General features: G+C 42.9%; 1 protein-coding gene across 2 annotated transcripts; it reads right to left on the bottom strand.

The window, feature by feature from the left end:
* Positions 1-126: 126 nt before the first annotated feature.
* LOC311508693 (peroxisome proliferator-activated receptor alpha-like) lies at positions 127-11871 on the bottom strand. Of its 2 annotated transcripts, XM_084573606.1 has the most exons (9): positions 11744-11858; positions 11237-11305; positions 7892-8101; positions 6055-6209; positions 3372-3510; positions 2104-2303; positions 1749-2018; positions 1422-1665; positions 127-1304 (listed from the first exon to the last, which is right to left on the bottom strand). In XM_084573606.1, exons 3-9 carry the CDS (start codon positions 8073-8075, stop codon positions 1060-1062), a joined length of 1437 nt encoding a protein of 478 aa, XP_084429732.1. In that variant the 5' UTR covers positions 8076-8101; positions 11237-11305; positions 11744-11858; the 3' UTR covers positions 127-1059. The 2 variants fall into 2 exon arrangements, with proteins under 2 accessions (XP_084429732.1, XP_084429731.1); XM_084573605.1 differs by lacking the exon at positions 11237-11305 and having other exon boundaries at positions 11744-11871.
* Positions 11872-16391: the final 4520 nt, after the last annotated feature.

Genomic DNA, 16391 nt, shown 5'->3' with positions numbered 1-16391 from the left:
GGTTTCCTTCCATGACAGCTCAAAATGTCTGCCTCAGAAAAGCCTCTTAACAAATTCTTTTAATTCAAGAGTTCGGCGACTGAACAGACACGCCAGGCAAGTAAATAAATCACGCATCACAGATAAAACCTTGTTAAATATATTAGTTTATTTTAAACCACCACCGACAGACCCCTGACTTCACAAACGGCAAAGGAATTTTATTATACACTCTACTATACATAATAAAAAAAATTATTTATTATGACGTGACACAACATTTTAATATTACATTAGGATTTGAAGCACAGGAAGTGGCGCAGGGCGCTCCTCTTTTCGAGGGCCTACCTGCAGACACACGAGTCCCTTTCGCTGTTGTCACCACATTCTTGTCATATTTACAAAATACAACAGGAACCAGTTGAACAGATTACTGTGTTTATGGTGGAAATACTCAACACTGGCCACTGCCATTGTTTTTCTGGAAAGAAAAATGAATTAATGGCAGGACTGTACTCTGTAACACTGGTAAAAAAAAATGTTAACGCTTGTTGTACATAGGATTAATATAAATACATGAAATCACAGTCTTTCATTTTTTTTAAAAAAAGGTTCCTTTCGGTAGAAGTAAGGCTGAGTATTTGTTTTGAGGGGGATGCACAAGAAAATAAATGTGAGGTCAGATAGTGGCATGTGATGAATACTGATGCAGGCGTTTCTTAAACTGTAATCTCAAACTAGTCAAAGGAGATGTTACAAACTTCATTAAGGCACTAGTACACAATGTGACAGGACAATATTAATATGTGGACATTCATTTTAAAATGCAAATTTGCAGAACCTGCTCCCTGTTTAGCTTAGATACCTCTACACAGCAAGTGTTGTTCTCTACAAGAGCTGCCGTTCCCCTCTAAAAACATTAAGGTTTTTGCTCCATTAGCAGAGAGTCACATGGTCACAGCAGTGTGCAGCCACGTCAGGCTGCACTTGACACTACTTACAGTACATTAATAAGCATTATCAGTTAAAGCTGTGTATGCTTTATTACGTGTCCCCCGTTCAAGACCGCGTGTTAGCGTTTTAGTACATGTCCCTGTATATTTCTTGCAGGAGCGGGTGCAGCGAAGTGTCCTCCGTCGTCTTGATTTCCTGCACCAACTGAGCATGCTCCGTGACCAGCTCTCGGAGGTCAGCCAGTTTCTGCAGCAGCCTGGGGAAGAGGAAGGTGTCGTCTGGGTGGTTGGCCAGCAGGTGGAGCCGTAGTGCCTGAATAATGCTTTCCTGCAGCTGCTCCACGAGAGACACGTCCACCAGGCCTGGACGGTCTGAGAGGGGAAAGGACAACAAAGAAGGAGGATGATGTTTGACGCAAATTCACGCTCTTTTCGCATTTATCCGTTTAACCCTTGTGATCTGTTGTCAGTCCGTGCAACGTCACTTACCTCCACAGCAGATAATAGCAGCCACAAAAAGGGAAAGGTCGCTGTCGTCCAGCTCTAGAGAGTTGAAGCGCGTGGCAAACTGGAACTTTGGCTCCATCATGTCGCCAAACGGCCGCCGGAGGCTCTTGAGGAACTCACGAGTGATGAAGCCTCCGCCGCGCGCCACTAAGAGCCCGTCTTTGTTCATGCAGGAGGCCAGGAGGGTGAAGAGGGCTTCGTAGACTCCGTACTTCAAGAGAGTCACCTAAAGGTAGATGGGAAAGTAAAGCATCACTCACACATATAACAATACAGAGCATCCTTGACATAAAGCAACCTTGAACCCACCTGATCATTTAAATCCAGGCTCTGGAATCCCGGCACAGCCTTGGCGAACTCCGTCAGCTCCGTGACCGTCTCCACCGAGGTGCTCTGGCAGCAGTGGAAGAGCCTGGCTTCGGCCTCCGTCTGCTGGAGCTCCTCACACGCCACAGCTGGAAACACCTGCCTAGCTTCAACGCCGCTGTCAGACTCCACATAGTCACCGCTTACCATGTGGACCGCTAGCGTCCTCTCCGCCAGCTGGAAGGTCTCCATGTCATGAATGATCAAAGGCTGCTGGAAAACGCAGAGGAGACTATGTCTGTAGGTGTCACAGAGCGAATTCTCAAACTTAAGTCTGTGGCTTTATTATTCTGTTTACCGGTGTGCTTGTTTTTCCGGTGAGTATGAGCCGGGCTTTCGCCTTGTTCATGTTGAAGTTCTTCATGTAGGCTTCATGGATCTGCTTAACCAGGATCTTGTGGTCAGCCTTCATGGGATTTTTCACCTCTTTCTCCACCATCTTGCTTTCCTCCTTCAGCTTCAGCTTTTCTGCCTGGGGCATCCGACCAAACCTGATGGCTGGGGCATAAAACATTCATCATTAGAAACTTATTAAGGAGTTTAATTTCACAGTTAATTTACACACAGACACATTAGGGCTAATGCTTCTGCTGCAAGCGTACATGCATCCAAACAATCGCGCACAAAAGTTCTGTTCTATTTCTATCTTCCTCTCATGTTTCTGACACGGCCCTGTCTGCAGTGGGAGGCAACAATAACAAACCCAATGACCCCTCAGCAGTCAGCGCAGATGACAGGCCAGATGTGGAGCTATATGGGCTTGTGTTTTCTCAGCGTCAAGCCAGCTCCGAGAGGACGGCGTTCAATGTAAAGCATGTTGGGCTGGAGCTAAATCCCGAAAGGATACATCTTGCTGTTGTAAAAAACACATGGTATGGTGTAAACTGAGGACGTTCAGAGCCCAGGTTTATGTAACTGCTGCAATGCATTGGGTACGGTACATGCATGTTATTGCACTTCCATATGTATCAATGGATTTCAATGAAATACGATCATTACAATTAATACACAAAGTAGCCTTTATAAATTTGTTCCTGAATTAATACGATTTTAGCCGTTAGCAGAGTGCTTTCATTTACATATATTTATGTGTTTCCTGTAAAAACAGACCTAGATACGCCTGAAAAAGCCCAGTTTGCTCTGCTTGATCGGCTCTAGTGGCCCGGGCAGGATGGGGAAATGAGAAAGCGCTTCATTGGATGCAAAACTAATATCCGCCTCCGAGTGCAGAATGAGTCATCAACCGTCTCTAAGAATTTTCCAACACATTAACTCTAAAAAAAAAAAAAACATTAAGAAAATATACAAAGTGACTTTTTTTGTCACTGTTGGGCCAGATTATTACCTTTAAGTGACTTTCAGTACAAGACACTTTAATTAGATGAGAAGACTTTGTGTCAGCTTGTGATATCTAGTAGCTCATTTTAGCCAACATTAGCTAGACACTGCTAAAGGGTTTGGGTTTGACATTGTGATTCATCATACTTGCTACTGTTACATACATACTGTTAATCATTTCCCTGTAACACGGCCTATTATTTGGCTTAAGCAGCATGTAACCCTTACCATTGTGAGACATGCCCACAGACAGGCACTTGTGGAATCTGCAGTACTGGCACTTGTTTCGGTTCTTCTTCTGGATTTTGCAGTTGCGCTCACATTTGTCATACTCCAGCTTCAGCCTGATGGTCCTCCTAAAGAAACCCTAATTGAGAAAGAAGGATATTAGTTGTAGCCATCAACTAATTTAATATGAATATATCTTAAAAATTCACATTTAACACAAAAATACACTTTTCAGGCACCTAAGTGAACATAATAAAGCCTTTTAAACTGGAAATAATTTCATAGTGCTGTGCGTTATAAATGCAGACACTCTTGGTATCCTGATGGTAAAAAGTGTGGATTCACTTATTGAATTAATAGTTGTAATTCGAACGTTGATGCTGATGTTGAGGCCATTTTTGATCTCTAGGACAACATATTGGCTGAGAGGGAACATCTACTATCCATCCATAATGTCTGAACACAAAGGTCATCATCACTCAGTAACACCATCCATCTGCGATGTATGCTACACACCATAAATCTGACACCTGTATCAGCAGCACGTTATAAAACATGCATCGCGTACATGTTATGCTCCGGTCGGACCGGTGTTGTGTTACATTTTGGATTGCACCCCTTTGGATTTGCGTCTATTCATAAAGAGAGATGCACTCAAAGGTGTGCTGACCACCTTGACCTTTATGAACGAGATCCCTGATTGGATGAGACATCCTGCAGCCCTCTAACGTACACTGAGACACACGGAGCAAACAGATGTCACGTATGTGGCAAAACACACGAGCCTCTGATGTCAGCCATTATCTTACACAAGGACGCGGCTGCTTTTATGTTGAAGAGCGATTTTTGCGTCATTTTGAGTGATACAAAGAGGAAGAAACTGGGGAGACTCAGGCAAAAACGTCAACTCTCAAGGCCGTGGGATACAGTTCAGCACCACGAGAACTGCATTAAAGGACAACGGGAGAGAAAACAGATGTGTATGTTTACAGCATGCATGTCCCTGCATGCATGAAGGCAGAGGCCAGCACGGTGTTACCATATCTTACGTGAGACGTGAGTAACAAGACAAGCAAAGAGGTGTATTGTGCAACCCTTCCTTAAAGGTAAAACAGACAGAAAGGTTTAAATTACATCTTATTCAAACTTCCATTTATTGAGCAAGTAACGGTTTTATGATCTACCTTTTCCAATACTTTCTAGTTTTTCTCTGAATGTCCTTCTGGGCTAAACGTCCCACATATGTTCCATATAATCCTCACACCAGAGCATCACAGCACATTGCATTCACATTCCCACTGCTGGGTGCTCTCTCTCTCTCGCTCTCCCTCCCTCCCTCCCTCTCTCTTCAAAGCAATGTGTTGAAATGACACACAGAGCCTGCCCAGCGTGGAAGGCGTGTATTGTGACTGCTGCATATCACAAGCAAGACTTTTCCATGATGCCGCAACATCGTCAGTCAGAGAACGGGGTGCTGTCAGACTCTCACATGCGCCGCGTCAAACCGTCCAAGGTCGTCACGTCCCTGCATTAGAATAGACACAATGATGGATAGTGTGCCAGGACAGGCGGCAGGATGAGCACCCTTGGTGGTGATTCTGATGAATAAAATGCGGGTCATAAACCAGAGGTGTTTAATGAGACCGTTTTGCATCAAAAACTCTCAGATGAGCGTTGTTGTGCAACTGTCAGGGCTCTCTGCAAAACTTGGAGAGAGAGAGAGAGAATTGCGAAACATAAACCTCCTGCCTGTGTCTGTGGATGCACAGTGCCAGTCCAGATTACAGGAAAAATCTCCAGTTACTACACATGTGGCAACTCAAACAAATCTGTAATATATTAGCAGTACCACCCACACTCTGGATTTCTTTATCATTACGGTTATCAGGTGGATGGGGAGAAAATTTAAAGCAGGCAAGGACACAAGTTAAAATAGCAAACAAAGGCTCAGATTAGCAGCAGCAGCAACCTGCGGTCAGCTTAGAGAGGTATGAGGCTACGACCAGCACACATGACCGCACAAACAATGCGGTGATGATCCTCACACATACACAGACCAGATCACTGAGGTCTGAGTTACAGAATGTTCTCACTGTGATAAACATGTCCGTAATGCTTAAAATCCCAGGAATCCAGCGCGTAAATGTCCTGCTGAGCTGAGCAAGTTCAGACTTTGAGGATTTCCTTTCAATCCGGTGAAAAACAATGTTAATGCAAAGCAAATATCCCTTATCATTAAATGCCAAAAGTGACCCTGTGGGAGGTAGTATAAGCAGCGCCCTGTAGCAGCTCCATGTGTGTACAAATGTGTTTGTATTAATGTCATTGAGTTGGGCTGCGTGCCAAGCGGGGCAGAGGTGATAAGTCGATCAAGGCCACGTACCCCACCTCACATGACCTGGCTGCATGGCTCAGAAATTTTCCACTGGCCTCTAGGTCAGGCGGCTCGGCGTGCCTGACTTTGTGTGTGTTTGGGTGCCTGCGTGCGTGCGAGTGTGTTTGTGGGATGTTTTTCACCTTTGCACAGCTACACGCTGGCACACAGAAGTCAACATTTGTCTTTGAAGCACACGTTATATCAAAATCTACATAGGACTTGTACGGCCTTTGCCTCATTTCTCAGTTCACAGTCTGCCGACTACAATGTGCTGCGCCATTCCTGTTTTAGTCCCACACTTCTTACCTTGCAGCCTTCACAGGCATGCACCCCGTAGTGAAAGCCCGAAGCTTTATCTGAGCACACCCGGCACTCAAGGTTGAGGAGGCTGAAACTCTCTTCTGGGCTGGGTGCTGCTCCACACACCCCCGATGACGGACTGGAGGCTGGGGTCAAGGTGTCTATAGTAGACAATACAACACTGAGTCATTTCACTGAGATACTGGTTTAAAAAGCATCTGTTCCAATTTGGCAGATCAACTTCCTGGAAAAATCTACATCTACTCCCAAAAAAGCAGTTGCACATTTATAAATAAGAGCAGGTGGATTAGGGAACTAACAACACTTTAAGTTTTGTTTTTGTTGGGAAGTTGGGAAATAACGATTATTTGCTCCCAAGCTAAGAGGTAGATGAGGAGCGATGAAAAATAAAGCTAACGCGGAAGTGCAAAAACTGCAGTTCTTCAAATGGCCACTTGAGGGTTGCTCCAAAAGCGAGTAAATCCCAATAGGCCCAATTTTAGATGTTTCAGTTTATCGGTTTAGTGTATGAATTTAATACTCCCAACTGTAAATTACTGACTTAATTCTTCAGCAGTTTAACTACAATATTGACTGGATTAATTAAAACATTTGACGTTTGTAAAGTTTTGCAAACAGCCTTTAAATGGGGCTTCTAAAGGCAGCAGTATGCCGTCTTGAAAACATTCAGGTCTACGCTAATGAGTTGTGATGTGTTTGCTTAAGTTTTCAGCAATGGCTTGGGTGAATGGTGAATTCATATACTGTTACATAAAGTGGGAGTATAGAGTTTTCTTTATAATTTCATACTGAGTCTGTGGAAAAAGTCCTTTCATTAAGCCTTTTTATTTCCTACATTAAGTTAGCTTGCTAAGCTATTAGCCTCAGTGTACGGCAACAGTTGCCTAGCAGTGCCTTACGACTGAAAGCCATGCATTTTTTTTTTTTTGCACCATTTCCAATGTTGTAGCCGCAAGTTTTTGAGTTCCACCTGAACACCAGACAGGAAATATATCCCTGTTACGTTACTATATCACCACCATCTTACTAAGGACCAGACCTCTGGCTGCTGAATGCACGGAATGAAAATTAGCCACCATTAGCTTCCACACATAAGTATATTACACAGTGAATGACTGGATTATAATAATAGTGTGTGTTAAAAAGGACATTTTAGGATTAAAGTTGGCTAACAGTCCCGTCTGCATAGTAAATTCAATAATTCATATGATGAATACTTCTGTTATATTGTGTTTTAAGAAGTTTGAACAAACAAAAAAAGAAATGTGGCTATGAAAATGTGGTAAATGTGACCCGATGTGTCTCAAATACCAATTTGTGTAAAATAGTGTCAAATCTTACAATTGAACAGTGACTGCTCGAACCAATAATACTGGTGGAAAAACGTGTGTGACAGAGACGGTATTTCAGCCAACACAGGGGATTACTGTCAGACTGGCCTTTGCCTTTGTCCACTTCAGCAGTTGGTTAAGTGTCTCCAGCAGACCAAAAATGCTTTTGGTAAATTTTTTCAAGTGCTGCTCAGGAATGCGGGGGCAACATCATGGAGGAGACACAGGCCTGAGAGGACTGTCTGTAATCTTCTGTTATCAGATACAAAGTGCTTCATATGAGCCTCTTTAGTGAATATACATAAGGCTGAAAGGAGCCAAAAGGCCGGGAGGTCAGTGTAGTAATGATTCACATTACCTGTCAGCAGCAAGATTTTAAGAGCATTTTAAGACGATTACTCAGACAATTACGCATTTTTGTGTCTAATTTTAACACGGCTACTCATGGCCACTGTTAAATTTTCTTCTCTTTCCTTGCCACTTCTTCTCACCCAGTGCGATGGCGCTCTTGGACCCCAAACCAGTGCTCTGGTACTCTGGGAAATCAAACCCCAGCGTGTCGTCTCCTATGGACTGAGAGATATCACGAAGATCGTCCATCAGGTCCCCACACAGCGGACTGTCCAGGAGGGAGTCCCCCAGTGGGGACGGGGGACAGTACAGATCCCCCGCCATGGTGAGCAAGCCCTCACTCACGCACACTGTGACAAGGAGCAAAGTTAGGATGAGGACGTTGTTCTTAAAAACAACTCTTTTTTCATTAGTGCATGTATCTTAATATTCATATCAAATGAACACATTAACCAAACTGTAGTGGTCTGTTTGGCAAAAAGGCATCTACAAGCTACTAGTATGTAAATGGACCATGAATCAACAGAGGAAGAGCCGGGCGATAAAATTACAGCTCAGTAGTATACCATTACTGCTATGACAACATTTACAGTATACAGAAGCAGCACGACATGTATGGAGGTAGCTAGGGGCTGTTTTTTTTATTGTTTTGTTGAATTTTCAGGAAAGATATTCTCTGAATGAGTCCGATTACCTCCAACCTGTTGTCTTCTTTACACACTCAAGACATACTCCTGAATGAATGCATCAAAATTTCAGGTTTAGGGTCCTGGCATGGTTAAACTCCCTGCTGCAAACAAGGGGCAAGTTCAGGTAATGTTTTCTCACCTTGATGAAGGCTAACTAAGGTCAAAGCCCATTATTTCAAACAGCCATGCCCCCACCACTGAGTGCATCTCAAGATTTACTCATTAGGTGCACTTCTATCATTTGGAGTTAAAAGGTTGATTAAGCTAATTAATGCACTGGTACCAAAGCATTTTAAGCACCGACTGTGCATGAAAACAAATGTCAACCACATTCTCTGTAAATATATATATATATATTTTTTCTGCTGTAGCGTTGGGCATTTGACAGAGAGGTCTGCGGGGATTGGCGCGTTTTTAAAGCTAGCCTCAAGTGGCCATTTGAGGAACTACATGTTTCAGTCAGAGAAACAGCAATGGTTGGGTTGCTAAAGTTGAAGGAGGTGGCAATCATGGAGATGGAGATGGGGTAGCCTAAAGCAACTAGGAGTATGGTGGAAGAAGAGTTAAAAATGTAGCTAGGGCTCTATGAATTCACTGTTTCTGATCGCCACAAGGAATGAAACGGAAACTAGGAAGTCCAAGAAATGTTTCTGATGCTCCAGATAAACTGAAGGCGACAAATACAAATTGCTGTTATTGTGGGTTTTCCTCATTAAACAGCAGTGAAAAAATAGAAGGGACTGAGGAAGTGTAAAATGCAGGAATAAGTCATTTGCACACGCCAAATACGTGTGTATGTAATTCCTGTCTCTACCAGAAGGGGGACACAAAAGTTTTAACTGCAGCTTTAACATCATCTCCAACTAACCAGATTAATGTCTTACTATGTTCACATAAAACACTACAAGACATAAATCTTGGCACATCAGTGACTCCTCCACCCTTTCCTTTGCAAAACAGACGACTAAAATGTGCAACTGAAGCTCTTTCTGTGTGCTAATGAAGGAGTAAAGGCTGTTAAGTTCATAATATGAGAGTTATTGCTTGATAAGTGAACCAGGCGCTATGAGTCAACAGCAGCACGTCATTTCAACATGAACTGTCATCACATGCCAAATCTCAACTTGTTCTCATTACAAACTCTTTCACTGTGATTTATTGGCCGTGACCAAGTGTATTCTGTACATCACGCATGGTGTTTACACTGCACCAAGAGCATTTCAGTCTCTGCTTTGTCTCCTAAAGTAAACTGTCTACCTGTGTGTCTCTGCCTGTCCATCCAGGATATGTCAACTTTTTAAGAGTGGTTCTTAAAGTATATATGTGTGGGTGGGAGCTTGGTGGAGCTCGCAGCTGCTCACAGCGGGGTAAAGGACATCTGCTTGAGCCATCGCAACACATAACAGCGCTGCGGCCAGTGATCGTGTTCTGCAGCGCTCACTCTCCAACTTCCAGCAATTCATAGCGACAGATGTTTCTGTTGTTTGACTATAAACTATATGTACTTTGCAGAGTAGATCTTTGCAAGGCATATTATGGCTGTGAAAGGACTATGGATTAATAATCATATGATCCAGAACACAAAATTGTAGGATAAATGTAGGTGGTAAGACCTATCCCCCTTTTTTTTTCAAGTGGCATTATCACAATACAATTGTACGTGTTATAATGGCAACAAATCTAATCTAAAGAGATTGTCGGAGCCATCACACAGCTCATGTGATGCAAAATCTCAGTTTACACAGCTGCACGCATCAGCTTGTGCAACTTTAACTTTCATGCCAAAGTGTACTAACGGTTATAATCGGCAATTAGGTAAAGTGCAGTCTTTATTTGTACGGGCAGAAAACGCGCACTCTGTCAACCCCTGACGCCAAACAGTGAGGACGTGATTGATCCAACGCATGCTCGTTCTTGTTTATCTGCTCTTTGTGTTGCAGCATGTCGGGGGGACAGGTCCTGACGGCGCACCAAAATTGTGTAAGGGGGGGAAAAAATGTTTGTTTCTGTAAATGGGCGCGTTTTTCAACCTACAGTGTGCCTACCCACTGCGTACCATATCATATAGTCCGTCTGTGAAGTCTGCCTTCTCTCTGTTCTGGTTTACTTTTGAAATTAAAGGAGAGTAAGTATAATGCGGCTGTACACACTGAGACAACTGTAGACTAACTGGTCTGGCAGGTTGGTTGCACGTTTGACAAAGTGATGCTCCTGGCAGCTAGAATTAAATGGCAGGCTGGGTAAGTCTGGCACAACACAATAAAACAGTGAGATCACTCAGCACATGAACTTAGAAATGTATCTCCATGAATATCTCATCCGAAATTGACATATTTTGAGAATTTGAATTCCCACGTTCGATAGGATCTGATAATTTCTGCAGGGATTCATGTTTTGAAAATACTGATTTAAGTAACTCATTTGGAGTAACTCATTTAAGAGCCAAACCTGATTGTTCCAGGTTCTCAAACATCTTGGACTTACACAGTAAATTGAATATTTGGACGTTTCAGAACCTAGGATGGCCAGAAAATGAAAACTGTTTTCTAATGGGGTGATGAAACCTGCACTGAACAAACAGGTCAACAGCAAAACCTTTAATCGACTTTATTTCCCTTTTCAGATGACTCCGGCCCAGCCCACGTTTCCCCATCATCTCCGAGGACATTGTGTTTTAAATTCCCATAGGAACTATAGTCTCAGACGGTGGCCTCTATCTTTAGAAGAGGAAACGGGAGCTGTGACGAGAGACGTCAAAAAAAAAGAGACCTAAAATCAAAACACAAAGCAGTGTACCTGCTTGATGCTCCTTTTATCTCAAGACTGGCCGCCTGGTATTCAAGATCTCGAGCAGAACAGGGCTGTCTGTTCAGAGTAAAGAATAGCTCACATCTGTTAGTGCCATCTGCTGACTCTGGGTCAGCTGTCTGGACCTTTGATCTCGCTGCAGCAAGGTCACCCATGTGCCAAGGAATCCTCCACATGTTAAGAGTTTAGTTTAGTGGCTCTACTCTGTTTCTGTTGCACGCGCAAAGAGATGGAAAGACATCCTGAGCTTATCTTGATACAGCGTGGGTGGTTTGTTCCAAAGACAGGTGAAAGCTCCATAGGAAGTTAATTTAGAGCAAAAATCTTTATGCAAAACAACAAAAAAAAAAAGTTAGCAGCTACAGTGCTCACTTATTCTTTCTGTGCAAGCTATCAAGTTTGTCAAATCCACATGCATTGGGATGGGAATCCTCTTAAAGGCTGATAATCACGGTTACATAACAGCATTCTCTGGAAATAAAGAGTGTTGATTACCTCAGAGGCTGCTATCCGGAGCATTTCCACACCATGTTGCCGGGATGGTCGCCTGCGTGATAGAGGAGGGAGGGTGTTTTGGTCCTGGACGCGCAGAGGTCCCGATCGGCTCTGTTGAGAACTTGAAGCCTCCCTCCCTCGCTGTCAGAGACGTCGTTATTCCTCCGCAGGAAATAACGTAGCTAGGGACAGCGGCGTGACGCACGCACACCTCCCGACACACCTATGGTTGCGACCAATCGGCGCGCGCGGATCCGAACGCGGACCTCGTCGCTTTGCGTGCGTGCGTGCGTGCGCGTCTGCGGGACGCCGTCACTTCCCGGTGGCTCGGTATGGGACTGTGCGGGGGCGTGTTGGGACGTTTTGCCTCTTTTATCTCCTTTAACTGCGCAATAAAATAAAAAAGCGAGGATGTAACTGATTGACTCTGTTTGTCAACAGCTGTAAAATGGATGGGCTCAGCTGATCGCTTCCAACAAATCACTCCCTGCAATTACGAGTCAGTAACATCACACGTGACAGGGTAGTAACTGCTAAGAGCTCAATAAAATCCGTTTCTCCCTCAGTGAAATGCCAACTTGCAGGCGTCCCAGAAAAATACAGCCTTACAGCAAACAATGTGTATTTAGTTTTCAGTAATGGGAAGAGAGTGAGAGAGAGAGAGAGAGAGACGGATCAGGCATAACATTATGACCAACTTTCTAATATTGTGTAGGTCTCCCTTGTGCTTCCAAAACAGTTAGTGGGGGGGATTTTGGGTCCCATGAGTTGAGGGGAGGGGCCTCCATCTGTGGATCATCCCACAGATACTTGATCAGTTTGGGATCTAGTGAATTTGGAGGCCAGGTCAACACCTTGTGCTGTTTTTCATGGTTTTTTTTTTTTTTAGTTGTTCCTAAACCATTATTATGTGTGTACCTGTGTCAGGCTGCATCCTGCTGGGGATGGCTGCTGCTGCCATCAAGCACCAAGTAGTGTCATTGCTATGGGGTGGGGGGTGTCTGGTCTGGTCTAGGTGGGTGGTGCGTGTCTAAGTAACATCCACAAGAATGCCAGGTCCAAAAGTTTCCCCAGCAGAACATAATGTTATGCCTGATCGGTGTAGATAGATAGTGGTCGTAATTCATTCGTTTGTGCACAAAAACAGCTCTGCACTTTCTCTACCATTGCATGTACAGTACCTATGTTATATAGGAAATGTTAAAGTATATATAGAATCTCCTGTTTGTATTCAAAATGCAGATTTACTGTGTTTTTTTGTGTTGGTAACCCAGCAAATGTACAAATCTCATGACGTTTTAAGGAATCATTAGTGTAAAACTACAATGTGCCTTGACGCATGCTTTATGTGATGATTTAATCTATTGTCCGTGCAGGATTTTTGTCTTCATTGGAGGGTCGCTGCAGTAAAATCACACAATGAAATGAAATAATTGTTTAGTTTTCTGTCTCCCATAGTCTATAAGAACATTTGACTTCTTAGAGTTAGGGAGGGAGTCATTCTGGTGTCAGTAGTGGACCATGTAGTGAAACTATAGAAGCCACCAGTTGAAAACATTTCATTCTAGATTTTATTTAATTAAATATCAAGCTGTAAAACCTAAAGCATACTTGTCCTATTCCCATTTCTAATTCCAGCCTGTAGCTGTACTGTATGTCTTTTTGTCTGTGCAACAGTATGTAACGTGGCTTTAGATAGAAGACTGTCACCCTGCTTTTCAACTGTCCTCCTTTTATATATAGATCGGCCCTTTTCCGTGCCAACGCTCTTCGTGTTTTTATAGCCTGTAATAAATCTTATCCAGCAAATGTGTATTGACTGTTAACTGCCAACATCCCAGATAAATTACCGAGCAGTAATGCACTATCTGGCGCCATCTACTGTGAACCAACGCATCCCAGCAATCTCAGCTCGTCTCCTTCCAGAGACCTGCTGGGCTGTTTTGGCCGTCATCTTTTCCTGTTGACTTCCACAGCAGTGAATCAAGACAACATAACTCTTCTAAGGGTTCTCCGTTGCGCCTGCCCGAACAAGTGGGAGGGTGATAATTTATGATTTTTTCCTTTTACCTCAACACCTGGTCTCCTCCTCCTCCATCTGAGAGAGAAATCACATGCTTAGGTTTTATGAATTGTTTTTTCTAGACTAATCTCTTACTGAAGTTTCTGTTAAACTCTTTGTTGCTTCTTTTGTCTGCCTTCAATTCATTTCTGGGATGTTGCTCTGGTCCAGTACATACATTATTAACATCTTACATTGAAAAATCATGAGTAATTACCTTGGTTTTAGAGTAGAAATGATGCATTAAGTTTTAAATCCTTAACATTTCATCAAAGCTTTTAATATTTGTACACCAAATACAATGCGCTCCATCAAGGGTCATTTAGATTTAATGTAGCTCCTCAATGCAATCCTTATTAGCCACAATGATCAGACCAGTCAGTTTAGTTTGCCATTATTTTTTGTCCAATCTTTATTTAATTGTTGATGAAAAAATACAAAGAATATATATGAATGAATCTTTCTAAAGACGTTATTATTAAAAGTTTCTAAATGCCAAATACAAATCTACGCACATACTGTAAGTCATAGCCACTCACCCATGCTGTGACACTTATGAAATTAAATGCCAGTTCCTTTGTCTGGCTCAGTAAATGAGGCATTTTCCCTGAGCACAAAAGGTGACAAGGATGCGCGTGCTCCTGTGATGTATTGCTGCCCTCCAGGGAAGGCAGTAGGTTGTATAGTTAGCTCCTGATGGGGTAAAATCACAACCCTGAAACCACACAACCTACTACCTCACCCTGTACGAACACCATGAGTCACCCAGGTGGGACGGGAGAGGATGTGGATCGGAGGTCAAAACTTAAATGGAGCAAAGAGTACTTTGTCGTCAGTGAAGAGAGCGCAGTGAGGTTTGTGACGAGAACATGAGTTCAAATGAAAAACTGAAGCACTTGCAGATATAAAAAGCGCAATTTAAGAACATATTAGAGTTTAACTAAGTCCAAACAAGATGCTAATGGAAATTTAAAACCTGGCTCATGCTTTACAATGTACAGTACACTGTAACACATCTGGTCTCTTACCTTTCTGACTGCTTTAACTTAACTAAAAACAATACAAGACTGATCACTCTATACACAAAGTCGTATTTCTTGTCGCGACACCGATTCTGAAGACGATGCCATCACAGCCGCTTCAGGAAAGACAGTAAGTTGTATAGTCATCTGACAGCTTGGGAATAACCCTAAAACTATACAACCTACTACCTCACCCCAAAGGACAGTTTGTCTCCTGCAGGTGTCTCTCGTGTCAAGGAGCCGACGGGCGACCTGTGGGAACTGAAACCCGAAACGCCTCCAGGAAACGAGAAAGAAACACGTGAAAACAAAACTACAGAGAGCTGTGTGTTTATAAAAGAGGGAAGTCACTCGCCAGTTCATTAGGTACGCTAGTGAAAACGAATGCATCCTAATATAAAAGTCCTGCTTGATGAAGACGATGGCGTTCAGACTTTGTTTTAAAAATAATCGAGAGCTGTTTACTCGATTGTGTTTTCGTTTGGAAGGCTGTGGTTTGTAGTTTCTATTAAACAACCCCATTTTATTCAGTGGGCTAAATAATAGAAACACTTTAATTCGATGCAGTTTAGCAGCGCTACGAATCCTCTAAAACCTTCCTGACACTGATTTTCAACATGAACTGAACATTCAGTGAACAATCATGAAGAGAACATTTAGTGCAGGGCTATTTATATTAAGATGATGTGTGTAAAATTTAATGTAATAAAACAGTACTGATCACAAGTGTGAGATGCAGTGTGAGTGAACCTTGATGCTCACATATTATTACGCCATTAAACGTATTGTAGGTTGGTATTGTATTTAATTTAAACACACCTCTGTGATGATTATATATTTTAAATTAAATCGTTTTTCTTAATGGCGTGGCAGCATCGACACATCGTTAGAATGCGGCCTAAAGAATCACCCTGCTATAGCACATTTAAATGAATTTGTGCTTCTTATTCTAATAACTCTTTAGATAATTGAGTAATTTCCAAAATCTTTTTCATCTCTTCACATGATTTAACTGCTTACTGATACTTTTTTAGTTTTATTACTCTCTATATTCACAAAACAAAAGCCAAGTTGACGTGACAGTAGAGCAGAGCGAGCCCTGCAGTGAGATACGATCACTTCTTCATGCATTAATTGTTGCAAATCAAAGAATGCTGTCAAAATACTTCCTGTGTGTCACTTGAGCTTGACTGGTCTCCTCCCCTCTGCACGTCAGGTCTGTCTGCTCGTCTCCTCTTAGGTTTCCTCGTCTCGATGCTGACAAACGAGAGGAGAGAGTGAACTGCTGCAGCCGGCTGCTCAAAGGTCAGACTTTCATTTCTCGTCTTGACACCCGAGCATCAGTGCTTACACCTGCGTGCTCGCACATGTCACACACGCTAGCTGCAACCGTTTCAGTGCTAGCGTGTGTACACCTGCGTGCAGATGCAGGTGTTTGCATGCGTGCCGTCTTATTCATTAGAGTTGAGAAAAACAAAAACTATCTGTTGGACCGGTTCCGTGCCTTATTTGCGTGTTGCCGGAAAAGTCGGTGCAAATGAGCCTAACTTTGTGTGTCTGAGCG

Source organism: Chelon labrosus (genome assembly GCF_963514085.1).
Source record: "Chelon labrosus genome assembly, chromosome: 23".
Classification (NCBI taxonomy): Eukaryota; Metazoa; Chordata; class Actinopteri; order Mugiliformes; family Mugilidae; genus Chelon; species Chelon labrosus.
Note: the sequence above shows the minus strand (reverse complement) of the source record. Positions and strands in the feature narration are given on the sequence as shown.

What these genes read in the sequence shown, in the direction of transcription:
- LOC311508693 (XM_084573605.1), bottom strand. Translation starts at nt 8,075, where the DNA reads ATGGCGGGGGATCTGTACTGTCCCCCGTCCCCACTGGGGGACTCCCTC. An exon ending in TGTGGGCATGTCTCACAATG is followed by an intron (nt 2,304 to 3,371) that starts GTAAGGGTTACA and finishes TTTATGCCCCAG; the next exon opens with CCATCAGGTTTGGTCGGATG. An exon ending in CCGGAAAAACAAGCACACCG is followed by an intron (nt 2,019 to 2,103) that starts GTAAACAGAATA and finishes TGCGTTTTCCAG; the next exon opens with CAGCCTTTGATCATTCATGA.